This window comes from Dama dama, chromosome 16 (assembly GCF_033118175.1).
Source record: "Dama dama isolate Ldn47 chromosome 16, ASM3311817v1, whole genome shotgun sequence".
In the NCBI taxonomy this organism is placed as follows: Eukaryota; Metazoa; Chordata; class Mammalia; order Artiodactyla; family Cervidae; genus Dama; species Dama dama.
In genome coordinates, this window is record NC_083696.1 from 25658931 (window position 1) to 25678559 (window position 19629).

At 37.9% G+C, this 19629-nt stretch overlaps 1 protein-coding gene across 1 annotated transcript in view; it reads left to right on the forward strand.

Moving 5' to 3' along the window:
* Positions 1–10861: 10861 nt before the first annotated feature.
* Positions 10862–19629, forward strand: part of LOC133071420 (serine/threonine-protein kinase MRCK alpha-like) — a 53638-nt gene continuing 44870 nt past the window's right edge. The window contains exons 1-4 of the mRNA XM_061164008.1: positions 10862–10932; positions 16434–16527; positions 16902–17032; positions 18502–18566. Coding sequence (XP_061019991.1) covers positions 10862–10932; positions 16434–16527; positions 16902–17032; positions 18502–18566 — 361 coding nt within the window. The remainder of the gene's footprint in view (positions 10933–16433; positions 16528–16901; positions 17033–18501; positions 18567–19629) is intronic.

Here is a 19629-nt window from a genome sequence, read left to right on the forward strand (position 1 = left end):
TGCTTTAGATCACAAATATTGATGAGCTTTATTTTCATCTTCATTCAGTTCAAAATATTTTCTCATTTCCCTTGAGATTTCCTTTTTGGCATAGAGTTATTTGAAAGTATGGCTTTTGTTTCTAAGTATTTAGGAATTTTTTATTTATCTTTTTGTAAGTGATTTCTAGTTTAGTTTCACTATGGTCAGAGAACACATTCTGTTTTAATTTACTCTTTTTAAATTTGTCAAGGCTTGTTTTATGACCTAGGATATGATCTCTCTTGACAAATTATTCCATGTGTATTTGAAAACAATATGAATTCTGCTTCTCTTGGATGAAGTGTTCTATAAATACTAGATGAAGTTGGTAGATGATGTTCAGTTCTTTTGTATTCATACTGATTTCCCTTTTCTTTTTCTTCTATGCTTTTTTTAATTGCAGTATAGTTGATTTACAATGTTGAGTTAGTTTCATACTGATTTTCTACCTGCCCGTTGTATTGATTATTGAGAACAGAATATTGAGGTTTTCAACTATAACTGTAGATCTGCCCATTCTTTCAGTTTCGCTTCATGTAGTTTGAATCTCTGTTGTTTGGTGCATATACATTTAGAACTGTTATGTATCCTTGTTATTTACACTTTCATCATTGTGTAATGTTCTTCTCTATCCACACTATTTTTTCTTGCTCAGAGAGCTAATTTGTCTGATGTCAGTGTAATGACTTCTGCTTTCACCAGTGTTGGCAAGGCTTATATTTTTCCATCCTTTTCCATTTAACCTGTGTGTATATCATTCATTTAAAGTGCACTTCTTGCTAGCAGTATCAAGTCATTTGAAAATCCATTCTGACAATCTGTCTTTTAATAAATGTGTTTATACTATTAACATTTAACATAATATTGATATGTATGTATCTAGGCCTGCAATGCTATTACTTGTTTTCTGTTTATTCACTCTGTTTTCTATTCCTGTTTACTCTTTCTTGACTTCTTTTGGAGCATTTGAATTGTTTTTAGATTTCCATTTCAAATTATTTATTGATTTAAAAAATAATGCTTCTGTAGTGTTTAAATTGGTTGCTCTAGGTATTATGATGGGCTTCCCTAATGACTCGGATGGTAAAGAATCTGCCTGCAATACAGGAGACCTGGGTTCGATCCCTGGGTTGGGAAGATCCCCTGGAGAAGGGAATGGCTACTCAGTCCAGTATTAAGATACACATGTTTGCCTTTTCATATTATGCTAACACTTTAATATTTCAACACTTCAAATTGAATATAGAAACTCATTACCATCATATAAGCCCATTAACTCTCCCTATTTATATTATTGATATCATCAGAATCCTTTAAGACAATGTTATAATTTCTGATTTGAATTGTCACACATATTTAAAAAAACTTAAGGAGAGAAAATTTTAAAATATTTAAGTAGATACTTAAAATTTCTTTTACTCTTTTTTGTATTCCTGAAATTATACTCTTTTGTTGGTTATTATTTCATCAGAATTTCTTTTATCCTTTTTTTTTATTAGTTTGCTAGAATGAATTCTCTTAGTTTTCCTTCATCTCAGAATGTCTATATTGCCTTTATTCCTGAATAACATTTTAAATGCACATAGGTTTTTTTCTCCCAGTATAACATGTTCCACTGTCTTCTGACCTCCATGGTTTTTGATGAAAAGCATATCCTGATTCAAATCACTGTTCCTCTCCATGTAATGGCTGCTTTTTATTTTTTTTAAGTTTTTAGCATTTTGCTCATGGTATATCTGGGCATGGATTTATTTGGATTCACTGAGATCCTTGAATGTCTTTTGCCAATGTTGGGAAGGTTTTAGTATTTCTTTAAGATTTTTTTCTTTACATAGTCTTTTCTATGAATTCAGTTCAGTTCAGCTCACTTCAGTCACTCAGTTGTGTCCGACTCTTTGCAACCCCCATGAACCTCAGCACGCCAGGCCTCCCTGTCCAACTCCCGGAGTCCACCCAAACCCATGTCCATTGAGTTGGTGATGCCATCCAACCATCTCATCCTCTATCATCCACTTCTTCTCCTGCCCTCAATCTTCCCCAACATCAGGGTCTTTTCAAATGAATCAGCTCTTCGCATCAGGTGGCCAAAGTATTGGAGTTTCAGCTTCAACATCACTCCTTCCAATGAACACCCAGGACTGATCTCCTTTAGGATGGACTGGTTGGATCTTCTTGCAGTCCAAGGGACTCTCAAGAGTCTTCTCCAACACCATAGTTCAAAAGCATAAATTCTTCGGCATTGAACTTTCTTTATAGTCCAACTCTCACATCCATACATTACCACTGGAAAAACCATAGCCTTGACTAAATGGACCTTTGTTGGCAAAGTAATGTCTCTGCTTTTTAATATGCTCTCTAGGTTGGTCATAACTTTCCTTCCAAGGAGTAAGCGTCTTTTAATTTCATGGCTGCAATCACCATCTGCAGTGATTTTGGAGCCCAGAAAAATAAAGTCAGCCACTGTTTCCACTGGTTCCCCATCTATTTGGCATGAAGTGATGGGACCGGATGCCATGATCTTAGTTTTCTGAATGTTGAGCTTTAAGTCAACTTTTTCACTTTCCTCTTTCACTTTCATCAAGAGGCTCTTTAGTTCTTCTTCACTTTCTGCTATGACACAAACATTTAACATTGAAGGTTTTGATGTATCCAATAAGTCTGAAGCTCTGTGCCTTTTTTGTTGTCCAATCTATTTTTTCTCTGTTGTTCAGTGTACTTCATTCCACTCTGTTCAGTTTTCTCTTTCTGCATAACCAATGGCCTTAAGTTTAGGGGCTAAAATACCATGTACATTTATTATCTCAGAGGTCATGTGAGTCAGAGGAGCCCAGATACAATTTAGATGGGTCTTTGGCTTTGTGTCTTGCACATTTAATTTGTCTTGGCTTCTGGTTTTTTGGTAGGTCACAATAACACTAAATCTTTTTAAAATCCCAGTTTATTTTTATCTACCTTTCATATTTTATATACCTTCTTAAGCATGTGATGTGTACCCACATTCCCTTTTCACTGAAGGGTTTGTTGGCTCCACTGCTGGGAGTTCTGTCAGCAGACAACATTCAGCTCTCAGCAACTTCAGGGATTACCTCAGCTCCAGAAAGTCACCTTGTCAAAGTTTTGACCCTTTTAGGATAGCCCACATCTATTGACTCTTGAAGAGCATAAAAGCCTACCCTTCTTTGCCCAAGGTGACTTAACTTGGGAAGCTCATTCTTGCTCTAGAGTTCTTCATGTTGTCAGTTTAGACTATCATCAGGGCTTCTTGTTGACTCAACCTCTCTTCCCAGTCCTGCCCCTGTACACTCCCTTCCTTTAGTATTGCTCACAAGTGCGTCTGAGTAAACTCTGACTCACAGTTGGCTTCTGGGGGATACAGGCCATGACAGGGTATGGTTTGCCTGTGGGTCTTCGCTATTGTCTATTTTTACTTTTGTATTTTTGATTACCTGATCGTGTTTCCTGAATTCTTAGTGTACTAAATTTTCAGTAAGTGGCAGAAATTATGATAAGCAATTATATAGGCTCAGAATGAAGTTGCTTGTCTTTAGATAGGTTTGTCTACTGGTAGGCAGATAGAAAGTGAGTAGTTCCCCTGAATCTAGTTCAGACAGCATGTCCAACATTGTTAAAACTGGTTTTTCTGGTTTGTTCTGAGTTCCATGGTGAAGACTTTCTGAAGTCTCAAAGGAAAGCTTAGAATGTTAACCAGGATTTCTGCTCTTTGCTAGACTCTGAACTCTACCTTCTGTTACTCCAGCAATGTTAGATAGCTGAAACTCTTTTGTTTTATTAATCTCTTAAATCTCTTATTAATCTCTAATTAATCTCTTGAACTGCTTTTCTGCTTGTCTTTTCATATGTGTGCATCCAGCCTGTTTTTGTTCAGTTGCCAAGTCATGTCCAACTCTTAGTGAGCTCATGGACTGCAGCATGCCAGGCTTCTCTGTCCCTCACCATCTACCAGAGCTTGCCCAAGTTCCTGTCCATCGAATTGGTGATGCCATCCAATCATCTCATCCTCTGTTTCCCTATTTTGCTTCTACCTTCAAACTTTCACAGCATCAGGGTCTTTTCTAATGAGTTGGCTCTTCACATCAGGTGGACAAAGTACTGGAGCTTCAGCATTAGACCTTCCAAAAAGTATTCAGGGTTGATTTCCTTTAAGATTGACTGGTTTGATCTCCTTGCTTTCCAAGGGACTCTCAAGAGTCTTTTCCAGCACCAGAGTCCAAAAGCATTAATTATTCAGCTTCTGCCTTCTTTATTGTCCAGTTTTCCCATCATACATGACTACTGGAGAGACAGTAGCCTTGACTATAGGGACCTTTGTTGGCAAAGTGATATCTTTGCTTTTTAACACACTATTGTTGCCCAGATGGTAAAGAGTATGCCTGCCATGCAGGAGACCTGGGTTCAATCCCTGGGTCAGAAAGATCTCCTGGAGATGGAAATGGCAACCTACTCCAGCATTCTTGCCTAGAGAACTCCATGGACAGAGGAGTCTGGCGGGCTACAGTCCATTGGGTCACAAAGAGTCGAACATGACTGATTGCCTTTCACTTTCAGGTTTGTTATAGCTGTCCTACCAAGAGCAATTGTCTTCTAATTTCATTGCTGCAGTTACCATCTGCAGTGATTTTAGAGTCCAAGAAGAGGAAATCTGTCACTGGTTCTATTTTTCCCCTTCTATTTGCCATGAAGTGATGGGACTGGATGCCATGATCTTAGTTTTGTCAATATTTAGTTTTAAGCTGGCTTTTTCACTCTCCTCCTTCACCCTCATCAAGAGGCTCTTTAGTTCCTCTTCACTTTCTCCCATTAGGGTGGTATCATTCACATATCTGAAGTTGTTGATATTTCTCCTGGCAGTCTTGATTCCAGTTCGTAACTCATCCAGCCTGGCATTTCACATGATGTGCTCTGCGTATAAGTTAAATAAACACAGTGACAGTAACAGCCTTGTCATTCTCCTTTCTCAATTCTGAACCAGTCAGTTGTTCCATACAGGATTCTAACTCTTACTTCTTGACCCACATATAGGTTTCTCTGGAGACAGGTAAGATGGTCTGGTGTTCCTATCTCTAAGAGTTTTCCACAGTTTGTTATGATTCACACAGTCAAAGGCTTTAGCATAGTCAATGAAACAGAGGTAGATATTATTCTGGAATTCCCTTGCTTTCTCTATGATCCAGTGATTGTTGGCAATTTGATCTCTGGTTCCTCTGGCTTCCTAATTCCCAAGAAGGGCAGTACTAAAGAATGTTCAAGGTACTGGACAATTGCACTCATCTTCCATGCTAGTAAGTTTATGCTCAAAATCCTCCAAGCTAGGCTTCAGCATTACATGAACTGAGAGCTTCCAGATACTCACCCTGGGTTTAGAAAAGGCATCCAACTTCGGAATTAGCAAGTGCCCCCATTGCTCAGTTGGTAAAGAATCCACCTGCAATGCAGGAGACCTGGGTTCAATTCCTGGGTTGGGAATATCCCCTGGAGAAGGAAATGGCAACCCACTCCAGTATTCTAGCCTGGGAAATCCCATGGACAGAGGAGCCTGGCGGGCTACAGTCCATGGGGTCACAAGAGTCAGACACAACTTAGCTACTAAACTAACTAGCTAACTAACTATGAAGAAGGAAGTTGCAATGCAGAATGTCAGGTCCTTTTTAGTTCCCTTTCTTCTCAAATTTTGGCCATCATCTCCTTCAGTCCAGTGAGATTGCTATAAGCTCTGAGCTGCTGCTTTTGGTTCTGTGTGTGTCTAGCACGCAAACTGACAGATTCTCTGAAGGGAAATGTGGTGAGCATAAGCCCCACTCTTTACTCTATTTCCCTTTATTTCCCTTTACTCTGGTATCTTGGTGGCCTTCAAAGACCAAGGTTTTTGTTTTAGGTTATTTTAGTCTTATTTTATAGTCATTCTGGGTAAACTTAGCTGAGAACTGAAGTCTTATCATTTTTCTTTTTGGTTTAAAATGGGGAAAAGCTTGAACTTATTGGAAGAGTTTAAAGGAATTTGTACAGGATTTCTATACAGGTCCTGTTATCCAGATGTTTTAGTGAAGACAGGATTCTGAAAAGAAGGATTTTAAAATTTTTTTCAATAGTATTATGTGTGTGTGTGTGTGTGTGTGATCCCTCATTAATAACAAAAGTTCACATGGAGGCAGACAATCATTTATCTTCCTTGAATTAAATTAAACTTTTCTAAAACAGTTTGGTGTGTATAAAATATTTTCCAATTACACTTTTCAAACTAACTGGTCCTTATTTACCCTTGTCTTGGAAAACATCATCTGAAATACCCTGATCATCCAGTGCCCACACTGGATGATCCCATTGATGACATCTATCATTCAGTAAGCCTTGATACAGTATTATGCTAAACTGCCTTCTAATCTTCTCTTAGCATATTTCAGGAAGTCCAATAAAACTCTATGAGTGTATCTATCCTGCTCTCAAAGGTTACGTTGTAAGAAAAGAGTTATAATATAGAATACTTCCTATTAATTTAATATAGCTAGAATTGAATGAACTGATTTAATTCTCATATAACTGAGATTTCTACATGGTCCAGAGTTGAGATTAATAGACTTGTTTGTGCCCTCTGGAGCCTTGCCTTCCCTTTGCCTCCCTGCTTGCTTTTTTCTGCATTGTTCTGTATGTTGTTGTTTAGTCACTGTCGTGTCTGACCCTTTGCCACCCCACAGACTGCAGCATGCCAGTCTTCCCTGTTCTTCACTATCTCCCAGAGTTTGCTCAAACTCATGTCCATTGAGTCAGTGATTGTTCAGTATGAGCCCAACAAAATGAGGGCCCTGCAGCCTCTTTAATGAATGGTGCTTGGAAAACTGGACAGCTACACGTTAAAGAATGAAATTAGAGCACTTCTTAACATCATGCACAAAGATAACTCAAAATGGATTAAAGACCTAGATATAAGACCAGAAACTATAAAACTCCTAGAGGAAAACATAGGCAGAACACTCGATGACATAAATCAAAGCAAGATCCTCTATGACCCACCTCCTAGAGTAACAGAAATAAAAGCGAAAGTAAACAAGTGGGACCTGATTAAACTTAAAAGCTTTTGCACAGAAAAAGAAACTGTAAACAAAATGGAAAGACAACCCTCAGAATGGGAGAAAATAATAGCAAATGAAACAACTGACAGAGGATTAATTTCCAAAATATACAAGCAGTTCATACAACTCAATGCCAGAAAAATAAACCAACCCAATCAAAAAGTGAGAAAAAGACCTAAACAGACATTTCTCCAAAGAAGACATACAGATAACTAACAAACACATGAAAAGATGCTCAACATTGCTCATTATTAGAGTAATGCAAATCAAAACTACAGTGAGATATCATTTCACACCAGTCAGAATGGCCATCATCAAAAAGTCTATAAATCCTGGAGAAGGTGTGGAGAAAAGGGAACACTCTTGCACTGTTGGTGGGATGTAAATTGATACAGTCACTATGGAAGATGGTATGGAGATTCCTTAAAAAAATCAGAATAAAACCACCATATGACCCAGCTATCCCACTCTTAGGCACATAACCTGAGGAAACCAAAATTGAAAAAGACACATGTATCCCATTGTTCATTGCAGCACTATTTACAATAGCTAGAGCGTGGAAGCAATCTAGATGTCCATCGACAGATGAATGGATAAAGAAGTTGTGGTATATATACACAATGAAATATTACTCAGCCATAAAAAGGAACACATTTGAGTCAGTTCTAAAGAAGTGGATGAACCTAGAACCTATTATACAGACTGAAGTAAGTCAGAAAGAGAAAGATAAATATTGTATTCTAACACATATATACGGAATCTAGAAGAATGGTACTGAAGAACTTATTTACAGGTCAGCAATGGATAACCAGCCATAGAGAATAGACTTACGGACATGGGGAGAGGGGAGGAGAGGGTGAGATGTATGGAAAGAGTAACAGGGAAACCTACATTACCATGTGTAAAATAGACAGCCAACAGGAATTTGCTGTGTGGTTCAGGAAACTCAAACAGGGGCTCTGTATCAACGTAGAGGGTGTGGTGGGGTGGGAGATGGGAGGGAGGTTCAAAAGGGAGGGGATATATATGTATACCTATGGCTGATTCATGTTGAAGTTTGACAGAAAATAGAAAAATTCTGTAAAGCAATTATCCTTCCATTAATAAATTAAAACATAGTGGAAAAAAAAATGAAGGCCCTGAATAGCAAAGTCCTCATGGAAAGCAGGTATTCCATCTCTGTTTTAAAAACTAAGAATTGTTATTATATTTATTTATATTTATCCCAACATTAGAGTAAATGTGTGTGACCTTTGTGACTTTAGAAATAGAGATTTTGGACACAGCACGTGTAGGACTCAAGATACTGCTCAGACATACAACAGCCACTCAGCTTAGCATGCCTCACGGCTGTTTCTCAGGTGTGTAAGAGACTGTAACTCCCGATTCTAAAAGGTTTGTCCTCCATGTTCCTTGACTCTTATTCCATTTCGTAAGAGGTAAGGTTCTGTAGTGATATCAGGCACAAGAATCATATTAAAAATATCTATTTTGTGTTTCATTTTATTATTTTTACAAAGCCTATATACACATATATATATATATGTTTGTGCCTCTGTGTCTCTGGATATATGTGTGTGTTCATGTGTAGTATGTTTATAGGCACGTGTGTGAAGCATATGTGTATTTGTGTGGTATGTGGATCTGTGTATGTATGTGTATATGTGTGTGTGTGTGTGTCTGCATGTTCATTTAGTTCTTTCTGCCGAGAGGACCTAGAAGCACTTATAAGCCAGTAGCAACGAGCACATAATAGCATGCTGTTTTATAAATACCACTCCCCATAAAATAAAAACAAAGGTCCTTGGAAAATTCTTGACTCCATGTTTCAGACAGTGAAAGAATAAGATGACCTTGGTACATCTTATGCCAGAAAGCAATAAAATCTTCAAATAATATTGGAACTTGTGGAAAGGACTTAAGAGTTGTTTTGATCGTTCCCTTTGGCAAACAGGAGATAATTGCCTAGATGGAATGAACATTTTATCCCCTCCTAAATTCGTATGTTGAAATTCTAAGCACCAATGAGATGGGCTTGGAGGTGGGGCTTTTGAGAGGTGACTAGGTTTGATGAGATCGTGAGAGTGAAGCACTTGCAAGAGACATCTGAACGCCCCTCCTTTTTCCAAGTGCACACCAACCATCTACAAGCCCAGAGAAGCAGCCCTGGGATGAAACCTGCCTTTATAATGCCTTGTTCCGGAACTTGTAATCTCCATAATTGTGAGAAATACATTTGTGTCGTCCAAGTCAACAAGCCTATGATGTTTTGTTATAGTAGCCTGAGCTGACTAATAAAGGAGACGACTGAGCTTCAAAATAATTAAGGAATAAGATGAAATAGGAGCCCATGAGTATATACTGATGTAAATAAATTAATGACTACATAATAAGTGAGAGAAAAGGAAAAGCTGTTTCTTACAGTGAATGCTAATTAATCATATAGAAGAAATGATGGCATTGGAGATGTGTATTCAGAGCACTGGGCTTCCCAGGTGGCACTAGAGGTAAAGAACCTGCCTGCCAATGCAGGAGTTGTAAGAGACTAGAGTTTGATCCTTGGGCCAGAAAGATCCCCTGGAGGAGAGCATGGCAACCCACTCCAGTTTTCTTACCTGGAGAATCCCTTGGACAGAGGAGCCTGGCAGGCTACAGTCCATAGGGTCTCACAGAGTCAGACACAACTGAAGCAACTTAGCATGCATACTTGCTTCAGAGCATATTAAGAATGATCAATGAGTGAAAGTTTGATGAAAAACAGGATAACTGCTTAGTTTTGAAATATTTTTCCTACCAAACAGCTTATTAGTTAGAAATGGAAACAAAAAAATTTATAGTCAAGAAACAATCTGGTTACCCAAACAATGTTAATATCACCAACAATGAGGCAAATGGCCATCAAGTGCCCCTGGGGTGCCTGGTATTGGAGTATGTGCCATCCTACAGAGTACTATAGGATGTAACATCAGTTTGATGGAATTCCTCCCCAAGCTGCTAACATGGATCTAATCATGTGGAAACCAAAATAAAAATAAGCGTTCTTGCCTGGAGAATCCCATGGACAGAGGATCCTGGTGGGCTACAGTCCATAGGGTCACAAAGAGTTGGACACAACTGAAGTGACTTAGTATGCATACATATATATATTCATATATATATGAGGGCAGGAGGAGAAGGGGGCGACAGAGTATGAGATGGTTGGATAACATCACTGGTTCAATGGACTTTGAATCAGTTTCAAATTCAAATGGAGTTTGAGCAGACTCTGGGAGATGGTGAAGGACAGGGCAGCCTGGAGCGCTGCAGTCCGTGAGGTCACAAAGAATCAGACATGACTTAGTGACTGAACAACAACAATATAAATTCATATCTATTTCATATATGTGTGTTATATATGAAAGTTCAAGTCAAAGATTATGTCTAATTATCTAGTATCACAATGTCACCACCAGAATACCCTCCTGGATGAATCACATTCTGTGTTCCAGGGAATGATTTCTTCCTTTCTCACAGGCTGGACCACTGCACATGGATGCCCAACAAGCCTGCACAGTTGAGTCTTCTCACTCAACTGCCACTGAAGTCAGAACTGACCTTGGAACCCTGGGGCAGGACCCTTCCAGCCCCAGGGAGCAGCAGTTGGCCTCACACCGGCAGATCCTTTGGACAATTGCATGACTTAGAGCTAGACTTTCAGGCCTTCCTTCTCGACCAAGCTCTCCAGGAGGGGAAACCCTGGGACTGTTCATGTCACTATGAGCAAAGACAGAACTTCCTTATTCTGTAGGTTGAATGATTACAAGCCCTTAAAGAACGCATCAGGAAGGTACGTAAGGCCCATCTACAGTTTTTTTCCTATTAATTTACCAGTTGTTGTTGAGTCACTAAGTCATGTCCGACTCTTTGCAACCACGTGGATGGTAGCACACCAGGCTCCATGGGGTTATCCAGGCAAGAATACTGGAGTGGGTTGCCATTTTCTTCTCCAAATTTATCAGTAATAACTCAGTTATACTTCTTAAAAATATATATTATATAGCGTTTATACTTAGAGCTGGATCTCAGGACTTCTGCTTTCAAAATATTTTTTAAGCTAAATTTCTAATTTCTTTTTTCACAAATTATAACAAGAAATGGTGCTTTGAAGTACAGGTCGCACTATGTTTAAATACATCATGAAATTAATGAATTAGGAAATTAACTGTGTTTATCAAACATCCTTCAGTTCACTTTCCTGATTTATCAAGTCTAAGGTTTTGATTGAGACTTAAAATTATGACACTTTCTGTGAACTCTTTTTTGGTGTATGTTTAACAATAACAACAAAAAAGTTGTGTGCCCACAATATGCAAATACAAATATGTATATACACACACACATATATATGTGTGTATATACAAACATGTAAATATATACTAGAACAATTTTTAAAAATTTGAATATAGACTATATTTTAGTTAATAGTGTGTTGACGTTCAATTTCTAGCTTTTTACTTTTGTACTATGGTTATATAAGAAGTGTTCTTATATTTAAGTATTTAAGGGGTAATAAATTCTTGTGTCTGCAACTATTTTCAAATAATTTAGAAAAAATATGGAGAGAGAGTGAGTGATAAAGTAACGGGGCAAAATTATATATATACATACATATATATATAGATACACACACACACATACATACACGTATATGTGTATCTATATATCTTTTGAGACTTGGGTATGTTTTTGTTGTTCTGTTTCTAAGTTGTGTCTGACTCTTTGCAACTCCATGAACTGCAGCATGCCAGGCTTCCCTGTCCTTTACTGTCTCCCAGAGTTTGCTCAAACTCATGTCCATTGAGTCATTGATGCCATCCAGCCATCTCATCCCTGTCATCCCCTTCTCCTCTTGTCCTTAATCTTTCCCAGCATCAGTGTCTTTTCTAATGAGTCAGCTCTTCGCATCAGGTGGCCAAAGTATTGGCGCTTTAGCTTCAGCATCAGCCCTTCCAGTGAATATTCAGGATTGATTTCCCAAAAGTTTGATCTCCTTGCTGTCCAAGGGACTCTGAAGAGTCTTCTCCAGCACCACGGTTTGAAAGCATCAGTTTGGCGCTCAGCCTTCTTTTTGGTCCAACTCTCATATCAGCTCATGACTAGTGGCAAAACCATAGCTTTGACTATATGGACCTTTATTGGCAAAGTAATGTCTCTGTTTTTTAATATGCTATCTGAGTTTGTCATAGCTTTTCTTCCAAGGAGCAAGTGTCTTTTCATTTTGTGGCTGCAGTCACCATTCTCAGTGATTTTGGAGCCCAAGAAAATGAAATCTGTCACTGTTTCCACTTTTCCCCCATCTATTTGCCATGATTTTTTGAATGTATATATTTCAGATGCTTTTAGCTCCTCTGCCAGCTAAATACATTATAATTTTTCATTTTGTGTCTTAATTCTCAGATGCTTTTAACATATTTGGACTCACATCAGTCCTAGGAGGTAGAACCAAATTGGTTCCCAGGAATATGTGACCAGTACCTACACTAGTCTCACTGTTACATTTCTTCCCTGCACATATTTTGGTTTGTGTGTTCTGTCTAAACTCTTTTCATTATGATTTGTTCATAGCCAATTATTTCCTTTTAATTTCCCTAAGAATTTGTTCAAACATTGCATCCAGTTTGCTTCTTTGATTATTAACATGCAAGAAAGCCCACACTAGAAAATATTTTTTTCTCTTAAAAGTCCTTCATATTATGCATCACATGTAAGTATATGTGAGATGCATGCTCGTTTCAAAAAGTTCCACTTTAATTACACTTAATACAAAAGCATCATAATTGAACCTAACAAAGTTTCTGGAGATCAGATTCAAACAAATGTATTTTTCAACTACATTAAATTACCTCTTATGGTTAGGATACAAGATGCTCTAAGTATTTGTTAATGATTAAAATATTCAAAATTGTGTCATTCTATTTCTATAGGGCATATCTTTTCTAAGGTGCTAAGGGAATTTGCCCATTTACTGGTAGGCGTTGATTTTAATCCAGCAGAGTCATTATTCTACGAGAACTAACTGCTTCATAAAGATTGAAGTGGCAGTGGAGACACTGAGAGTAGGGCTTTTGTATTCTCTTTGCATTTGGTTAAGAATTCTGATAGTTCCTGGAGGAATCAACCTGCCTAACTTCAGACTTTGCTGCTGCTGCTGCTGCTGTTAAGTCACTTCAGTCGTGTCCGACTCTGTGCAACCCCATAGACGGCAGCCCACCAGGCTCCCCCGTCCCTGGGATTCTCCAGGCAAGAACACTGGAGTGGGTTACCATTGCCTTCTCCAGGCTTCAGACTATACTACAAAGCTAAGTCATCAAGAGAGCATGGTACTGGCACAAAGACAGAAATATAGATCAATGTAACAGAATAAAAAGCCCAGAGATAAATCCATGCACCTGTGAACACCTTATCTTTGACAAAGGAGGCAAGAATATACAATGGAGAAAAAACAATCTCTTTAACAAGTGGTGCTGGGAAAACTGGTCAACCATCTGTAAAAGAATGAAACGGGAACACTTTCTAACACCATACACAAAAATAAACTCAAATGGATTAAAGATCTAAATGTAAGACCAGAAACTATAAAACTCCTAGAGGAAAACATAAGCAAAACACTCTCTGACATAAATCACAGCAGGATCCTCTATGACCCACCTCCCAGAGTAATGGAAATAAAAGCAAAAATAAACAAATGGGACCTAATTAAACTTAAAAGCTTTTGCACAACAAAGGAAACTATAAGCAAGGTGAAAAGACAGCTTTCAGAATGGGAGAAAATAATAGCAAACAAAGCAATTGACAAAGAATTAATTTCCAAAATATTCAAGCAGCTCATACAGCTCAATACCAGAAAAATAAATGACCCAATAAAAAAAAAAATGAGCCAAAGATCTAAACAGACATTTCTCCAAAGAAGACATACAGATGGCTAACAAACATGAAAAGATGCTCAACATCACTCATTATCAGGGAAATGCAAATCAAAACCGCAATGAGGTTCCATCTCACGCTGGTCAGAATGGCTGCTATCAAAAAGTCTACAAACAATAAATGCTTGAGACAGTGCAGAGAGAAGGGAACCCTCTTACACTGTTGGTGGGAATGCAAACTAGTACAGCCACTGTGGAGAACAGTGTGGCGATTCCTTAAAAAACTGAAAATAGAACTGCCATATGACCCAGCAATCCCACTGCTGGGCATACACACTGAGGAAACCAGAATTGAAAGAGACACTTGTACCCCAATGTTCATTGCAGCACTGTTTACAATAGCCAGGACATGGAAGCAACCTAGATGTCCACTGGCAGACAATTGGATAAGAAAGTTGTGGTACATACACACAATGGAATATTACTCAGCTATTAAAAAGAATGCATTTGAATCAGTTCTAATGAGGTGGATGAAACTGGAGCCTATTATACAGTGAAGTAAGTCAGAAAGAAAAACACCAATACAGTATATTAATGCATATATATGGAATTTAGAAAGAATGATAATGATGACCCAGTATGCGAGACAGCAAAAGAAACACAAATATAAAGAAGAGACTTTTGAACTCTGTGGGAGAAGGCGAGGGTGGGATGATTTGAGAGAATAGCATTGAAACATGTACATTGCCACATGTGAAATAGATCACCAGTCCAAGTTTGATGCACGAAACAGGGCACTCAAAGCCAGTGCACTGGGAAAACCCAGAGGGATGGGATAGGGAGGGAGGTGGGAGGGGGGTTCAGAATGGGGGACACATGCATACCCATGGTTGATTCATGTCAATGTATGGCAAAACCCACCACAATGTTGTAAAGTAATTAGCCTCCAATTAAAATTAATTAATTAATTAAAAAATAATTCTGATAATTCCACTCCAGTTCTAACTCTAGCATCATATGGGAGTTTAGATCCAGATTATTATTTGTTGACAATATTTTAGACATAATCATAAGTTACTAATTATATTTCTGTGTTCTTGTGTTTCTTGTTTTCCCTCTTTCTTGAATTCAGTGTTTGTCTAGCACTAGAGAACATCCTAGAGGACTTCTTTCAAAAAAGTCTGTGTCATACACTTCCTACCTCTTTGCATGTCCAAAATTTTCTTTCATTTGCCTTTATACTTGCATTTTTTATTTGCCAGCCTCAGAGTTTGCTAGAGAGTGATAGGACTAACTATCCCATTAACTGAGCAATCCTCTGGGAATGGATATTTATTGCTATTATATTAATAAAGTAGTATAGACTGTATATAATGCTTGTGTGTGTGTGTCTGCATGTTCAGTCGTGTCTGACTCTTTGTGACTCCATGGACTGCAGCCTGCCAGGCTTTTCTGTCCCTGAAATTTTCCAATCAAGAACACTGGAGCAGGTTGCCATTTCTTTCTCCGAGGTATCTTCCTGACCCAGGGATCGAATCTGTATCTTTTGTGTCTCCCGCATTAGCCGGCAGATTCTTTACCAGCTGAGCCACTGAGGGGCTTACCAGTAAGCTATTTTACATATGGGGGTAGTGTAGATTTTCAATGATTACATTAATATTTAAATTAGTCTCTAAGAAGAACCAGTTTGGAATAGTGACCTTCCTTAATTAAGTCAGTAAGCACCGAAGAACTGATGCTTTTGAACTGTGGTGTTGGAGAAGACTCTTGAGAGTCCCTGGGACTGCAAGGAGATCAAACCAGTCAATTCTAAAGGAAATCAGTCCTGCATATTCATTGGAAGGACTGATGTTGAAGCTGAAAACTCCAATACTTTGGCCACCTGATGAGAAGAACTGATTCATTTGAAAATACCCTGATGCTGAGAAAGAGTGAAGGCGGGAGGAGAAGGGGACAACAGAGGATGAGATGGTTGGATGGCATCACCGACTCAGTGGACATGAGTTTGAGTGAACTCCAGGAATTGGTGATGGACAGGGAGGACTGGCGTGCTGCAGTCCATGGGGTCGCAAAGAGTCGGACACGACTGAGCAGCTGAACTGACTGACTGAAAACTATCTTTGCCTTGAAGTAATAATTTCTCCAACTACATGATCTGAACCTGGAAGTAGTCTACTCTTGTCCCATGTGTCCTAAATCTGGTCAACAATTTCACATTTTCTATGAGCATTATAAAAATCCAGGATATGTATTTTGGAGATATCTCTAGATTTTTACTCTTTTCTGTTTGTCAGAAATTATTTGTTATGACTCTTGAAATACTTTATGCTAAGCTTTGCTGTCCTGTATCTTTCTTTATCCTCATTTAGGTTGATTAATTTTTTCCATGTTTGCCTTTATCTGTCTTTTACTTTCTATATTACAGCATCAAGGATGAAAAAGATTCTCAGAACTTGATGTTAGAAAAAACCAAAGAAGAGGAGTCTTTAAGAAATTCCAGCTTGATTTTAGGAGCAAGAGTGAGTGTCAGTCACAGCCCAGGAAGGCTCATAAAACAGAAAAAAGCAAAGCTAAAATGATGATAATAAGCTTGCTGAAAAATCTCAATTCATTGGATTTCAACCTGAAAAATGCCTTTTCATAAGAGATCAGCCCTACTTTTTTTGGAAAGGGCGGCAGTTATCAAAATTATAAGGACAAAAATGAGACTGTTCACATGAATTTTTAATACTATCCCCAAATTTATTGAAAAATAATACATTTTAGCAATCAGTTTTCTATTTACTATTCAAGAAAACTAATAGTCCCCAGCACCTCCTAACTTTTTCTAGAGGTGATTTAAAATTTTGTAAACTTAAGATGGCACTCAAAACCTATTTACCTGATTTTGTAGAAAATGCCAGGGCCAATGGAGCAATATGATAAACTGGATATGTCAGCTATGATCACATTGGGGTCAGCTTTGGACAGAGAGCAAATTTCCAGAAAGATCCTTCCAGAGGTTGTGCCAGTCACTCTAAACCGGTGAGACCAACTGATACCATTTTTAAAATAATTGTTTTATTATCTGGTTGCAAAATGTTGTGTTTAGTTTCTTCCTAAGACATAAAAGATGGGTTTTTTTAAAGAACAGATTTATTTCTATGAAAAGAGATGAAAGTTTGAAAGCAATTAGTTAATTTTAACATATGTACTTTCAACAGGCTTTAATTGATTCCAGTATCTCTACAAAATGATATCAATATACTAAAAACTAAACCATCTGTGAATGAAATTTCTGTTGTTTTCCCCTTATTTGCAATATTTCCTTGATTCATTATTGTTATTGTTCAATAATGAAAGTGTCCTACAATTGGAGAGTGGTGACAGTTGCACAGCTCTATGGATATACTAAAAACCACTGAATTTACACTTTAAAGTGAATTTCATGTATGTGAGTTATATCTCAATAAAGCTGTTATAAAATTTAAAAAAAATTTCCTTGATTCACGGGTACCCCAAATCCTCTAGTAAGAAATACCTTGTATATGTAGAAAAAATGTTTTGAATTGTAATAGAATGAGGTAAACTCAAAATGAGGCATATTTGCCATGGACCTTTAACTATTAAATGACCTTTAACTTCTGCTGAGGTTAGTTTCCATGTATTTTTAATTATAGCTGTAACTTGCACATGGCAATATGTGCATTTTTTAAAGGGTGCCCCTCTCCATTCTGTTTGCTGGTCAGTAAAGCAGTTTGTTTCATTTTTACCACAAACATAGAGCTAGTTAAACTCCAACAATATGTATGACAATATGATAATCCTACAAATAGACAGTAAACATAGCTGATAAATACATCAGTGTATTTGAGGTGGTGTAGTATTAGAGCATAAAAGGAAGAAAAGAAAGAAAATTCAAAACCATGACAGCTGTTTCCTACATCAGTGTGCTCCAAAAGAGTCATTTTAATGAGTCAAGAAGAAATATAAGCCTCTGAGGGCCTCTTTCAGGCTTAAAGACTAATTCACTTAACTGTCATCATTAACATTTGAATCAACTTCAATGCAAAAATTGAAATACTTAAAGCCAAAATCTTCATATATTACCAATGATCCAGTTATAAGACCAGTATACTTCATTTAAGCATGAAAAAGACATTCCTCAGTGTGTGGATGTTACAATGTAAAGAGCTATCTGTGTAATCTTCCAGAAAAAAACACATTATTTCATCTATGCACAGAGCATCTCAGTTCACACATTTGCTCAAAAGTAGGCATGTAAATCAGACAGAAAATAGTATATGCATATACATTTATTTGCTCCATTATTTCAATTCCCTATGAAACAAATCCTGATACATTTTATTTGGAATGTTGTAAGTAATAAATTCAGTTTGACTGAAGTCTCTAACTGCATTAGCCCCACATTCCAGTTAAGTGAGATCCACTTATAAGTCAGTCTCCTGCACTTTGCATTTAATGGTGTCTTCCCTTTTCTCTGCCTCTTTTAGTAAAATGAAAGCCAGAGAGAAGTACCAATCTGACCTGTGGTTAGAAATTGAACACCCGAATAAAGGTGAGAAGCTCAGATCTAAAAGGGTATGGGGCTAGCTGTTGCCTAAGTCAGTACCTATTGCACTCCATGTCCATGAGTCCAGTTAACTGCAAGAGAACCAGTTTACTATGCAGGTGGAAGATTAGCTCTCATAAGCCAGTTTGGAGCCCAAGGTTAAGATGTGTGTGTATGTCTACTCTTGTTTGATAAAATGCTCAAAGAGTCATTTTGTTCAGTTTTATTTCATACAACTTAAGAGATTTTTCTATCACAGTGGAAGCAAAGTATTTTACTTTAAGTGGAATTACCTTTTATAAAGACCTTTTTGTAATAAATTTTTTTCATTTTATACCAGTCACATCCCAGTTTTTGGAAGCTCCCATGTGTCACAGCATAAGACAAAGCCACTCCGGCAGTGAGAAAATCTACTATTCAAATTAGACAGAGTCAAGGCAGTGTATGTCTGTGTTCAGAGCTGGAGGAGTCAAAGTGGGGAGATGGCCAAGTGCAGCTGAGGAGACATCATCATGGGAGATGCCTCAGATTTTGCATCAGGATGCTCCCGATCCTCCTCCACTTTTTTTCCCATGGTGCATTTTTAAAAAAAACTTTTAATTGGAGGATAATTGCTTTATAATGTTGTGTTGCTTTCTGCCATACAACAATGTGGATCAGCCATAAGTACACATATGGCCCCTCCCTCTGAGCCTCCCTCCCACTCCCCACCCTTCTAGGTTGTTACAGACCATCAGGTTGAGCTCCCTGTGTTATGGAGCAACTTCCCACTAGCTACGTGTTTTATACACAGAAGTGTATATATGTCAATGCTACTTTCTCAGTTCGTCCCACCCTCTTCTTCCCCATCTGTGTCAGCAAGTTTTTTCTCTATGTTTGCATCTCTATTCCTGCCCTGAAACTAGGTTCATCAGTACTATTTTTCTAGATCCCATATATATGCACTAATATATATTTGTTTTTCTCTTTCTGACTTACCTCATTCTGTATGACGGACTCTGGATTCATCCACATCACTACAAATGACCCAGTTTCACTCTTTTTTATGGCTAATACTCCATTTTATATA